Source organism: Aspergillus flavus, chromosome 1, assembly GCF_009017415.1.
Source record: "Aspergillus flavus chromosome 1, complete sequence".
In the NCBI taxonomy this organism is placed as follows: Eukaryota; Fungi; Ascomycota; class Eurotiomycetes; order Eurotiales; family Aspergillaceae; genus Aspergillus; species Aspergillus flavus.
Genome location: NC_092406.1, coordinates 5357290 through 5368803, shown reverse-complemented (window position 1 = coordinate 5368803; position 11514 = coordinate 5357290). Strand labels below are relative to the sequence as shown.

Genomic DNA, 11514 nt, shown 5'->3' with positions numbered 1-11514 from the left:
GTTAGGGGTTCGAGCACTGGTTTCCAGCCGCAAAAATCTATGTTAGTATGAGACGCCGTAGCCAGAAGCAGCAATAGAAATAACTAGGGCATATCAAGCAGGCCATTCGGGGTCGGCCTTGCGACGGAAAACAGCCACATATTTGTTTCCCTTGTTCCTGGTGACCTTCTTGCCTTCCTCCGTAGACTCCCTCATAACCTCGACACAGGGATCACTTGCCAATTCCTCCTCAGATACCCGCTCAAAGAGATCTTTCACTCCACCTTCACTCGCTTCATGTTCACCTTCCTCTCGGAAATGCCTCAAAACCCAATGATGGTACTCCTCCACATCAGTGATCGTATACAAAAGACCCCCAGGCTTCAGCGCGTAGGCATATTCAGCATTCAGATTCTCAGAAATAATTCGGGCCTTGTGCTTCTTGGCCTTGAAATGAGGGTCCGGGAAGCAAATAAAGATCTTAGATAATTGCTGCTTGCCGAAGAAGTTGGGGAAGAACTTCATCGTATTACTGCGGAGGGCGCTGATGTTCTGATATCCGCCCGGGACAGGGCTATTGGATGTTTCGGGGGTGGAGGCTGCGTCCGGAGAGGCTCCATCGGTGGCTGGTTCGGCAGGGATTGCCGGTGCTGGGGATTCGGAGGCGGTTGTAGAGGAGTTCTTGAGCTGGTTCTGTTGGGTTCGGAGTGCTTGGATGCGGTTTTCTACATATTCGATAACTTGGGTGCGGATTTCCATGCCTATTTCAATTATTAGTCAATATTCCTTTACCAGTAAAGATCTGAAAAGGACTGCAGGATAAGATCAATGAATTGACAAGATCGTGAACATACCAAGCATCAGAGTCTCAGGTAATAACGGCGCAAGGCCAACAAGCAATCCACCGAACCCGCATCCAATATCCACAACCTCGACATCTTTCAGAAGTTTCCTCGCGCCCGCCAGATTCTTTTGCTCAGGATCAGGGTTCACGAACGCCGGATAATGCGACGACCAGTCCATATGCGCCGGACTGAGCGGACTAGAGCGTTCAGTTAGCACTCACAAAACCCACGAACCCACGCAATTGATAGATCTACATACTAATCCAATTGATGGTCTGAGAAGGGATTCGCGTGTGCACGCTGCCGATAGAATTTCTTTTGGGGCAGTTTAACCTTGCCCGTGTCTTCGTTGGCTGCGGCCGCCGCTCTTTTACGGTATTGATCGCGCTTTTGGCGCTTGGCCGGGGGAGTGGACATTGTGATTATGGTCGACTATATTATTATGACTGGAATTGATTTGCGAAGTAGAGTTGTAAGGGGACGATTGATGGCCGTTGTGGAGGGGGTGGGGTGTATTCGACTGTGATGCGATCGGATGAAGTGCGGAAATTTATTTCAAGATGGAGTTAAGGTTATGGGGGACCGGAGATAAAGCTCACATGCTTGTCAGTGACTTAGATTCAACTTCCCCAGTCTCCTACCATTTGATTCTCGTTCAACGGCTTTCCTTTCAGGATCGCACTATACGGTTACTTATTATATAGTTACTTTCATATTTGCAGCTCCCAATATCACTGACCAGCTCATTACCCGTCTCATCACTGATCAAAGTGGTATCACTCTAACTCCCCACCTATCTATCAACCGTTATCAACCCCTCCGCACGTCAATATCCCCAAACATACAACTATAATTATACAACAGGCTCATATTGACAAAGCCACGGACTCATCGCATCTAAGCAAAATCTAAAGAAGAGAAGGAGATGTCTAATTCTACTCCCTTTCAATTCCCACCGACCTACTCCTTCCCCCCATTCTTCACACCCCAGCCGAACAGCACAACACGACTCTCGCAGCTCCAAAAATGGTCCTTATTAATTCAATCCTGGTGTCGCCACCACCGAACATACCGTCTCTCCTTAATAGAAGCTATCGAGTCACCGTTATTCCATAATTCCACGCTGCGGAAACGAATTCCATTGTCCGAGGCGCGGAATATCTTGGACTGGATGGCAGAGAGCGAAGAGAAGGGTGGAGGAGGAAGGAGGGCGGAGTGGGTTGATGGGACGAATAAGACGATTGCTTGGGTTTGGTGGAGGAGGCCGGAGGAGTGGGCGGGAATACTGGCAGATTGGGTATGTTATTTTCCCGGATGGGGCAAACGCTCGAATGCTGATGCTTGGTGTCGTGGGTAGGTTGAGAATACCGGACAAAAGAACGTGGTTTTGACGGTTTATGAGTTGGTTGAAGGGGAGGCCACTATGTCACAAGGTAGGTCATGTGCGGGTTTTGCGTGACGTCTGCTGACGCTCGATAGAATGGCATGGCATGGATGTAGATGTTATGATGAAGTCGCTCAATGTCCTCGTGAAACGGGGCAAGGCCCAGGTCTTTGGTAGTGAGGGCCAGGAAGGTGTTAAGTTTTTCTGATGAGAGCATTTATCTAACGCAGGTCTTGAAATCATGCACTCTCATCATGGCTGTTCATTAAATCGCTCAGATACGATAAGTAACTTCTACATCATAATTCCAGAATATACACAGAAGAATCACTCCGCAGGGTCAAGAACCCCGAGAGGCCCAGAAAAAGCCCGGACAAGCAAAAAGCAAACCCATTGTACAGGAACACCCTAACTCCCCTGTAGACATGGGCTTACTCCTCCATCTTGTCGGACATGTCTTCACTAAGCTCATACTCATCTGCTGCGCGCAATTCTTGCGACATCACAATGTCAAGAAGCCAATCCACGCGCACAATCCGCGGCGTCTTGCCAATACCCTGCACCATCTGGCGGAACCGCGGCCATAGTCTTTGGTGCTCAGGTACTACACTGCTGAGGAGGTACACTTCTTTCCGACTCCAGCTATCGTCTTTGTCACTATCATCATTACTCTCTTCTCGTTGTGCTTGGTACGAAACGCGTCCGCGGAAGAGCGTAAAATTTCCTCCATTGGTGTCAACAATGGATTTGAAGGCTTCAAACCCCCCTCGAATGGATTCGACACAATAGATCTGATACCCCTGCAAAAGCCTGTTCTTGTTTTCCTTCGCGTTGCTCAGGGCTACCTCTAAAGAGAACCGGAATCGCTTTTCTGCAGCCTTGTCCTCCAAGACGTAACCGGCAGGATCTAAAAGCTCGTTCTTTTTAAGGCATGCTGTGATGAAATCGGTGCTAATGATCATTGGGCTATAAGCAAGTGCGTTGACGAACTTAGGGGTTCGAAGTATAGACGGGGCAGCAAGGTGAGAACATTTCCGGGCATCTTGGACAACCTGGACTCCAAGTTCTCGAAGTTGTCGCTATATGCCATTAGTTTCTGTCTCGGGGCGAATAAAGCCATTATAACATGAGGTGAGTTTCACAAACCTTGTCTGCATCTTCTTTCTTCATGTTTCCGACCCACTTTTGGTATCCCGTGATTAATAGATGCATTGTTACGGGAGGCTTTGATTTCTTTTGCCTCTTTGCCTCCGTTGCTTCGTCCTCGTCGCTATTAGCCTCAGGCTCGAGTGACCTTCGCTTCTTAGCATTTAGTGTAACACGGTCCTCATCTGTCTTTTTGCGACCTCCATAGATCACACCACCAACACGCTTCCTTTCCTTCTCGTACAGCGCAATATCCGGAGCAATGTCATGAAGACGGGCAGCTGCGGCTTCCTTGGACTTCCGACTGCTTGTTGATGATGGAGTGTCGTTCTCCTTGCCTTCCGACATAAGTCGGGTACGCGCGGGCGTCTGTAGCTTCCTGCTATCTGAAGGTTTCCGCGACTTGCCAGCTGGTGTTGCATTCCCTGCATCCGAGACATCTTTGTCATCTTCCAGCTCTTTCGCCTGTGGTGGCTGCATAGAAACTGTCGCCTTTCCGGCTGTAGCATTTTGATCCCTGTTCTGCATGACTCGCCGCGGGCTTGTGGCAGCTTCGGGCTTGTGTTCTGAAGGAAAAAAGAGGCTTTCGAGAGTACCCCTGTCCAGCCGTGTTTGACCAACTACCTCGCCCAGGTTCGTCCGTCGAGGAAAGTGCGTATAACGGGGATCGGAAACCGGCTGCAGCTTCCACTTAGCGTAACTCTCTTCAAGCCACAAGTGATTGACTACATGCAGCCCCCATTCTTTTGCTGCGGAGCACTTTTCACTGTTTCCATGAGCAGTGACCAAATGTGTGTTGTCTTGTTTCAAAGTCTTGGTACATTCTGCACCTGATGCGGCGACTAGATTTTCCAGATAAGATCTAGCTTCCCCAACATAATTGGACAAACTGATCTTAAATCCTTCAAAACCCGGGATTGCAGTGCGCGGTACAGGATAGTGCAGCAATCGCCGCAGGGGCGAGGTCCAGGTGTTGTATGTTATCAAATGATAAAGCCAAGATAAGTTTCCAACCTCTTTATTCAGCCTCGACGCCACACGATATGCAAAGCCTTCTCTGTAGCGACATATCAAGACCTCTGCCTTGGAGGGATCAGATGTGATAGTACCTCCGCCTTCCTCGATAATCTCCGTGATCGAATCTAATAAGTGTGAACCAATCCCAAGGTCTGTCGAAAGCATGACGTGTTTCCCTTCGAACACATCGAGCTTTGGCCGAGGTGTCGGTAGAGTAGTTGGTTCGGCTGTGGAAGCTCCAACAATATCTCGATTCTCAGTAGAGCGGATTGGCGCATCGGGGCCAGCACGCAGGATTTCTGGGTTCGGCAGAATATATGGGCGCTCGTCGATCCGTCGTCCAAGTTTCAGGCAGTCGTCAAACCTGGCATATATCAGGTTAATGTGACCTTCCAGCATTCTGCCATAGTAAACCCAGGAGTCTTACCAGTGCGGAAGCACTATCTTGACATTCAGTTTCTTGCCAAGTGCTACTCGAGCCTTGTCTGAATCCGTGGTCAGATCGACCAAGTGAGTGACCATTTGTGTTATCCTAGGGCTGTAGAGCCCGCCTTTTGCCAGCACACCACCAATGATCGCATCCTTATCACCCTCTGGGATATCACCGCATGTAACCACAACATCGTTCAAGAATAGTCGGGGGTCAGGGCTGTACTGTCGCGGATTTGCTAGCTTTCTTTTGTTTAGACACGCATGCAGCCATTGCGGTTTGACGACAGGAATCAAAGCGTCGTTAGCAGCTTCAAATGTCGGGAAATCGATGGTCGTAGATACGAGATGGCTAAATTCATGTAACGGTGGAAAGGCGGCTGGCGGTTCATAGATGACGGATTCACCACCCTGCTCCTCAAGAGTTGTCGCAAGCTATCGAGTATGCGCGTAAGAGTTTAGTGTATCCAAGGATAGATCAGTCGATGCATACCTGGTGCGCTGTGTCGAGGCTGAGGTCTTTCGAGCATATTATACAGATCTTGCACTGGTCGAAGAGCTGAAGCTCCTCTTCGTGACCCACCATGGCGGGAATTGAGGGTATTTACTGTTTTCTTTCTTGTTGTATATAATGCCTTGCCACAATCACAAAAGTAAGGGTTTCAGTATCGCTGGTTGACTGGCACCTGAGATTGGTGGTGGCGGCGTTTTACTACAATTATGCGATGCGACGCGCCAACGCGCCGGCACGACACCTGGTCACGTGCGCGTACAGTTTACCATCTTTGGTACGAGTCGTGCAAATGTAATCAATATTCCTCCCTCCTGAAACATAACCAGTTCGAAGACAGTCCTGCTGTGTGACTGTGCACACCATCATAAGGGCAATTTCGGCGACACCGTTCATATCTTGAAGGCTATGCTTATCCCACCATGCAGTGTGCTCCAGGAATTCGCCAAATGTCTGTTCAAGAAGTGAGAAAGATGTCCCAAAGGTTTCTGTTGTAGATTACCCAAACTGTCATATTTGCTCCCAGAAAATGTCCAGAAAATAGCGATTTAGTGCATAATGCAAGATAATAAATAATGCAAAATGCTCGGCACTGTTTCTCGGGCCATTCTGAGTTAATTACGGGAATGCACCTCGGCTCAGCGATCCAGACCACGGCAAAAGTGCCCTGGGCATACCTCCGTTACCCCAGACCATAGACCTCCGCCTTTTAAAAAGCCCCAGGCGGACCCATGATAGACCGATACTTTCCCAAATAGACAAGAGACCTATGCGATGTCTTCACCTACACATTCCGGGCCTTTTCGCATCGTCGACCATTTGGTCGAATGCCAGCATATTCGGGAATATCCCGGGGCTACGGCTAACGAACAGGAAGATGAATTATATTTGGCTGTCAAGCAGTATATTCCCCTAGATAACCCTAATCCTCAGCCAGGTGATGTCACTATCCTTGCGACCCATGCGAATGGTTTTCCCAAGGTACAACGTCCATGATTTCAGTTGCATCCTTTAAGTGTAGCTTGCTTTCAACGGGAACATAAAGCTAATGCTGCTTACTAGGAACTCTATGAACCACTCTGGGAAGAACTACATGCTCGGTCCAAAGCCAATGGCTTCCGCATCCGAAGTATCTGGATAGCCGACGTTGCGCATCAAGGGCAAAGCTATGTAACCAACGAGGATGTCTTGGGCAATGACCGTACGTAACAATGTCTCGGCTGCATGCTACGACCAAATCAGACAGCGAATACTATGGAACTGACACTGTGCACCAATAGCTAGTTGGTTCGATCATCCCAGGGACCTCCTTCACCTCGTCAACGTAAAGCGCAAGGAGATGCCTCGTCCGATCGTCGGAATCGGCCATAGCTTTGGCGGCGCACATCTGTCAGTCTTCCGCAAACTGGATTCTCGCAACTCTCATTGGCAGCCTCTAACCATCACAGTGCCAAATTATGTCTGATGCATCCTCGACTCATCCATACACTTGTCCTACTTGACCCTGTTATCCAGAGACAAACAACACAACTAGATCCCCTATCGGCCGACAAGCGAAAACTTGCCATGGCCAAAACTACCCAACTATCAACCTATCGACGGGATATCTGGCCTTCGCGCAAGGCCGCTGCGGAGGGTTTCAGTCGAAGTCCGTTCTACCAAGCCTGGGATTCCCGCGTCCTTGATCGCTGGATTAAGTACGGCCTGCGTGAACTTCCCACAGCTATTCACCAACTTCCCAGCGAAGCATCTAAGGACGGTGAACAACCCGTCACCCTAACGACACCCCTTCACCAAGAAGTATTTACCTTCTCACGCCCCAATTACGATGGGCCTCCGGGCAAAGATGTACCGGTGGATCGGGTAACACATCCCGACCTCGACCCCAATCACCTGGGATCTTTCCCCTTCTACCGTCCTGAGCCATCACGCATATTCGCAGAGATCCCACACCTCCGACCTAGTGTCATGTACATATTTGGCGGCAAATCGGATATGTGTCTTCCCGAGATGATGGCCGACAAGATGGCCAACACTGGTGTAGGCTTAGGTGGCAGCGGTGGGGCAGCGGCTGGTCGAGTTCGCGACGTCTATCTCAAAGAGTACGGACATCTCCTTGCTCAGGAAGCACCGACTGAGTGTGCCGAAGCAGCTAGCAAGTGGCTGGGTCAGGAACTGCGGCGGTGGCGAGAGGAAGACCAGAGTTTCCGTGAGCAGTGGAGTCGAAAGTCGAAAGTCGAAAAAATAACGATTGATCCGCGCTGGAAGGAGCATGTCCCCGCCCCCGTGAGGAATAAGAGGGGACCTTCCAAGCCGAAACTGTGAAGACTGGTAGACGGCCCGCAGCTACACAGGAGCTATGCTGTCTTCAATGAATATGACGTACGTCGATGAGGTTCATGTGGATTATCGGATGAACAACATAATATTGAAGACCCTAAATCACGCTGTGAGCTGTAACACCATCTTCATTTTTCTCATCCTGTTCTCTATAATAAGAAGGTCCTGGCCAGGCCAAAACCAATGTCTATGAATAAACAAAACACAAATACCAGGGTCATAGCCAAGCCACCGTAGCTCCTGGCCACACTGCTCGCTTAAACGGAGTAAGGATATAGTATCAGTAAGAACATTTGTAGCTTAATTTGATTTCTTGGCCACACCATTTTCGCCCTTGTCTTTGGAGCCAATACGGATGATCTCCGGAAAGTTCCAGAAATGCGGCCACCACAGGTAATATTCCTCTTGACGGTTGTTCAAACAGTGGCGCAGCCAAATGCCCCAAATTATATAGAGGTACGCACCAATACCCGTCATAACATGCCTTAACAACAGAACAATGTTAGCAAGCACCATACGAGCGAACACCTGCAGCGGTGCAGAAAAGAAAAAGAACAAGGGCAAGGAAAACATACCACCAGCCATGACCTTCAAGGAGCATACCCCACGGAAGCCCCACTACCCGGCGCCATCCGCGGATCTTAGTGCAAAAGTGGTTATCCAAGTTCCAGATAAAGAAGCCGCCGAGGAACATGCTCAGCCCATAAATAACCATGAACCACATAGTCTTCAGAATCTTGACATCTCGTACATTCTCGTAATGTTGATGCTCCTTCGAAGGAATGGGCAGACCCTGTTTCTCGCGCGCTAGCCGGTCCTCCTCGGTAGTGTGTCGCCATTTAGGGCGAAGGGTTACTTCCATGGTGTACATACTCCGCAGGACGACGACAATGGTCAGGATAGCATATGCATTCTGGTGGAAGACAGGGTCCTGAAGGTAGTGGTAATAGAGGGTGATGAAGACGGCCAGACTGGTCAGCGCAATGGCTAGGAAGACACGGACGCTTGTCGGTCTCGAGTAAGAAAAGGACGCATAGCACATCAAACAAGTGGTGTAGATCATGGAAAGCTCGTCGACAAGTTGCATGGGATCTGTCGGAAGAGAACAGGTTAGTAAGCCCGAGTTACCCAACGCTCCTCGTAGAATGAGTAGAGATCTATCACTTGCATTTCAGTGTCGAATGGAACAGGAAACTCCCCATTCCAACTAGGAGATAGCCATAGTATGCCACTTCAAAGATCGAATCATGTCCATTGCGCCTACAGCTGCGTAGCCCTTTAATTCCAAGCCACATAAACAGAAGATTTGTCAAAGCGTTGACAATTTCGGCGGAGTAGATGGTCGCATAGTAATCCTATTTTTATGAAACCATTAGGAGTGAGTTTAACAGAAAACAAAGACCAAGAAAGGATGCGCGCACCTCTTCGCACCAATTCAAGGTCGACGTAACGGGACTCCAGTAGCCAGCCTTGGAAGGCGGATATGGAAAGAAGGGAATGGCAGGCCACTCAGGCATTACGGGCAGAGACCGACTCCGGCTGTCCACGGATGATGGTCAATCTCTGTTGTGACGGGGTGATTATCGGGAGGAGTTATAGAAAAGAGGGCATGACAGGTACAAAGAGGGGAAGAAAAAAAGAAAAGAGATGTACAAAGGGAGAGTCGTCGACTGGCGTTTGTGGAGTTACTTTCTACCTAAATTAACTTGACATCCGTTCGGTTCATCCAGACCCGTGACGTCGATTGATTACGAGTAGTCAAGCATCGCAGGCTGTCAATCCGATTTTGCAGGAAACCGATTGGCTAGCCTGTGACTCCGCCAACTGCCGAATCACTGCTGGGGTTGGTAACATTACTTGGTTACTGAGTGCGGCGGGCGTAATTTTGACTTTGCCCTAGCTATGGATGCATTCGGCCTCAATACAAATTTCAATTGAAGATCCCTGGATGAGACATCAAACGAGGGTTTCTAAAGTATTTCCAGTCAAATGTCATTTCACCAGGATCTGTGGGGGAGAGTTCAAGGCTGGGTTCGTCCAACGGTAAGTCGTGCCCCAATTGGCAGAATTCCATCCATATGCCTCAGTGCATCCATGGATGGGTACATATGTACTCTTTGCATTTCCAGGTGGAGTCGCAGGCCTGGCTGCACCCAAGACACTACTCCGTACATGGGCACCAACTAAAAAGTCTCGTGGTCAGGGATCGCAATCCGTTTGGAATAAAAGTTATGTAAGCTGATGTACTGTATTTATGCTGTACTGCAAACTTTCCTCGAACAAACTGATCGCTGTATTCGAGTACCGAAAATACACCGCATGTGGCCGCCCGTAACTGTATCCGGCCAATCATGGTACATTCGGAACGAACCTCTGATGACTTCACCAACCGCGATGTTCGAGAGGAAAAATACTACCGGCAATTCCTTTTTTCTGGAACCTCACATCGTACCTGATCTGAGTATATGTCAGATCTCACCTCTCAAATTCTTCTTTACTTTTCTTATATCGCTTGAGATGTGGTCTCTGCCGCCCCCTTCGTGACTGTGACCGCATTCCGGTCTCTCGCAAGATTCTCGTCATCTACGAAAAAGCGGTGTCCATTGTGGATGAACTGAATCTGCTGTGATAACCACTGCCTGATCAATCTTAGAAGTGCATATAAACTTCAATTCGTGAACTTCCAGGCTGGGCCTGTGCATAACCTTGCAATGTCGAACAGCGCTGTATATGCAGTGCCGCAGGTGAAAAAGACCTCTGCCACTACGAGTATGTTCCTTTCGTTTACGACCTTTTTATTGTTTTTCTTTCTTTGGCCCACTAGAGAAAAAATTACCATTCTTTCTTTACGGCGAAACAAATTGACTCCTGTCTAATCTGCTGGCAGCATCAAAAACTACCTTTCATTTCGCCGCCGGCCTTTGCTCCGGCCTCAGCTCCGCCATCCTCCTCCAGCCAGCAGACCTCCTCAAGACCCGAGTCCAGCAGTCTCAGAATGCCGCACTTCTACCGACAATAAAGTCCATCATCTCTTCTCCAAATGGAATCCGCGGCTTATGGCGTGGAACCCTTCCCTCCGCACTCCGCACAGGCTTCGGCTCGGCGCTCTATTTCACCAGTCTCAATGCCCTACGACAAGGTTTAGCGCATACCGGGGTCCCGGTCGCCCTTTCCAGCGCTAGTGCAAACGGTAAAGGCGTGGCATCTTCGTCTGCTCTTCCAAAGCTGTCGAACTCGGCCAACCTTGCTACGGGCGCGGCCGCTCGCGTTGCGGCAGGATTTGTGATGATGCCCGTCACCGTTCTGAAAGTACGCTACGAGTCGAGCTACTACGCATATGGCAGTCTGTACAGCGCAGGGCGCGATATCCTTCGCACAGAAGGTGTGCGAGGACTTTTTGCTGGGTTTGGGGCAACCGCTGCACGTGATGCCCCCTACGCAGGGCTCTATGTTCTTTTCTACGAGCAGCTGAAGCGGCGCTTCGCATCGCTGGCCGACTCCGGAACTGGTGACCAATCGCTAAAGTCGTCGTCCTCATCGATTAACTTTGTCTCTGGAGCATTGGCGGCTGGCCTTGCTACCGCGATCACTAATCCGTTTGATGCGGTTAAGACTCGACTGCAACTTATGCCGAACAAGTACGGAAACATGATGCGAGCGGTGAAGTTGATGGTTCACGAAGATGGCGTGCGGAGCTTGTTGGGCGGCTTAGGGTTGCGTATTACCAGGAAAGCGCTAAGTTCAGCACTTGCTTGGACCGTGTATGAGGAGCTGATTCTTCGTGCCGAGAAGCACTGGGCAACAAGAGACTAAGTGCTTGGTGTCTGTATAACCAATAACCTATTTCGTTCTTTTGCTCGAGC

General features: G+C 49.5%; 6 protein-coding genes across 6 annotated transcripts; 3 read left to right on the top strand and 3 right to left on the bottom strand.

Moving 5' to 3' along the window:
- Positions 1-93: 93 nt before the first annotated feature.
- F9C07_11041 (methyltransferase-like protein 1) lies at positions 94-1241 on the bottom strand (the record flags this gene model as incomplete). Its single annotated transcript, XM_041287887.1, has 3 exons — positions 94-740; positions 834-1021; positions 1084-1241. The coding sequence occupies 3 exons, from the start codon at positions 1239-1241 to the stop codon at positions 94-96; spliced, it is 993 nt and encodes a 330-aa protein (XP_041140132.1).
- Positions 1242-1244: 3 nt separating this feature from the next.
- On the top strand, positions 1245-2539 carry F9C07_1145664 (ESCRT-II complex subunit-domain-containing protein). The gene is made up of 3 exons (XM_041287874.2): positions 1245-2121; positions 2182-2257; positions 2304-2539. The coding sequence occupies exons 1-3, from the start codon at positions 1750-1752 to the stop codon at positions 2414-2416; spliced, it is 561 nt and encodes a 186-aa protein (XP_041140133.1). The 5' UTR covers positions 1245-1749; the 3' UTR covers positions 2417-2539.
- On the bottom strand, positions 2185-5501 carry F9C07_2141529 (signaling protein swift). Its single transcript, XM_041287888.2, has 4 exons — positions 5294-5501; positions 4799-5235; positions 3355-4735; positions 2185-3287 (listed from the first exon to the last, which is right to left on the bottom strand). The coding sequence occupies exons 1-4, from the start codon at positions 5384-5386 to the stop codon at positions 2640-2642; spliced, it is 2559 nt and encodes an 852-aa protein (XP_041140134.1). The 5' UTR covers positions 5387-5501; the 3' UTR covers positions 2185-2639.
- Positions 5502-6085: 584 nt separating this feature from the next.
- Positions 6086-7636, top strand: F9C07_2228668 (toxin biosynthesis protein; the record flags this gene model as incomplete). The annotated part of the gene is made up of 4 exons (XM_041287875.1): positions 6086-6292; positions 6374-6512; positions 6592-6700; positions 6760-7636. The coding sequence occupies 4 exons, from the start codon at positions 6086-6088 to the stop codon at positions 7634-7636; spliced, it is 1332 nt and encodes a 443-aa protein (XP_041140135.1).
- A 157-nt stretch (positions 7637-7793) lies between these two features.
- Positions 7794-9530, bottom strand: F9C07_1145622 (alkaline phytoceramidase). The gene is made up of 4 exons (XM_071507621.1): positions 9073-9530; positions 8820-9006; positions 8227-8743; positions 7794-8135 (listed from the first exon to the last, which is right to left on the bottom strand). Exons 1-4 carry the CDS (start codon positions 9166-9168, stop codon positions 7952-7954), a joined length of 984 nt encoding a protein of 327 aa, XP_071366042.1. The 5' UTR covers positions 9169-9530; the 3' UTR covers positions 7794-7951.
- Positions 9531-10362: 832 nt separating this feature from the next.
- On the top strand, positions 10363-11464 carry F9C07_11034 (putative mitochondrial carrier protein; the record flags this gene model as incomplete). The annotated part of the gene is made up of 2 exons (XM_041283858.1): positions 10363-10420; positions 10539-11464. 2 exons carry the CDS (start codon positions 10363-10365, stop codon positions 11462-11464), a joined length of 984 nt encoding a protein of 327 aa, XP_041140137.1.
- Positions 11465-11514: the final 50 nt, after the last annotated feature.

Coding starts and splice junctions, on each gene's coding strand:
- F9C07_1145664 (XM_041287874.2), top strand. CDS start 1,750: ATGTCTAATTCTACTCCCTTTCAATTCCCACCGACCTACTCCTTCCCC. Junction 2,122..2,181: donor CGGGAATACTGGCAGATTGG/GTATGTTATTTT, acceptor TGTCGTGGGTAG/GTTGAGAATACCGGACAAAA. Junction 2,258..2,303: donor GGAGGCCACTATGTCACAAG/GTAGGTCATGTG, acceptor GACGCTCGATAG/AATGGCATGGCATGGATGTA.
- F9C07_1145622 (XM_071507621.1), bottom strand. CDS start 9,168: ATGCCTGAGTGGCCTGCCATTCCCTTCTTTCCATATCCGCCTTCCAAG. Junction 9,007..9,072: donor CCTTGAATTGGTGCGAAGAG/GTGCGCGCATCC, acceptor TCATAAAAATAG/GATTACTATGCGACCATCTA. Junction 8,744..8,819: donor GTTCCATTCGACACTGAAAT/GCAAGTGATAGA, acceptor CTCTTCCGACAG/ATCCCATGCAACTTGTCGAC.
- F9C07_2141529 (XM_041287888.2), bottom strand. CDS start 5,386: ATGGTGGGTCACGAAGAGGAGCTTCAGCTCTTCGACCAGTGCAAGATC. Junction 5,236..5,293: donor GCCTCGACACAGCGCACCAG/GTATGCATCGAC, acceptor CATACTCGATAG/CTTGCGACAACTCTTGAGGA. Junction 4,736..4,798: donor AAGATAGTGCTTCCGCACTG/GTAAGACTCCTG, acceptor GATATATGCCAG/GTTTGACGACTGCCTGAAAC.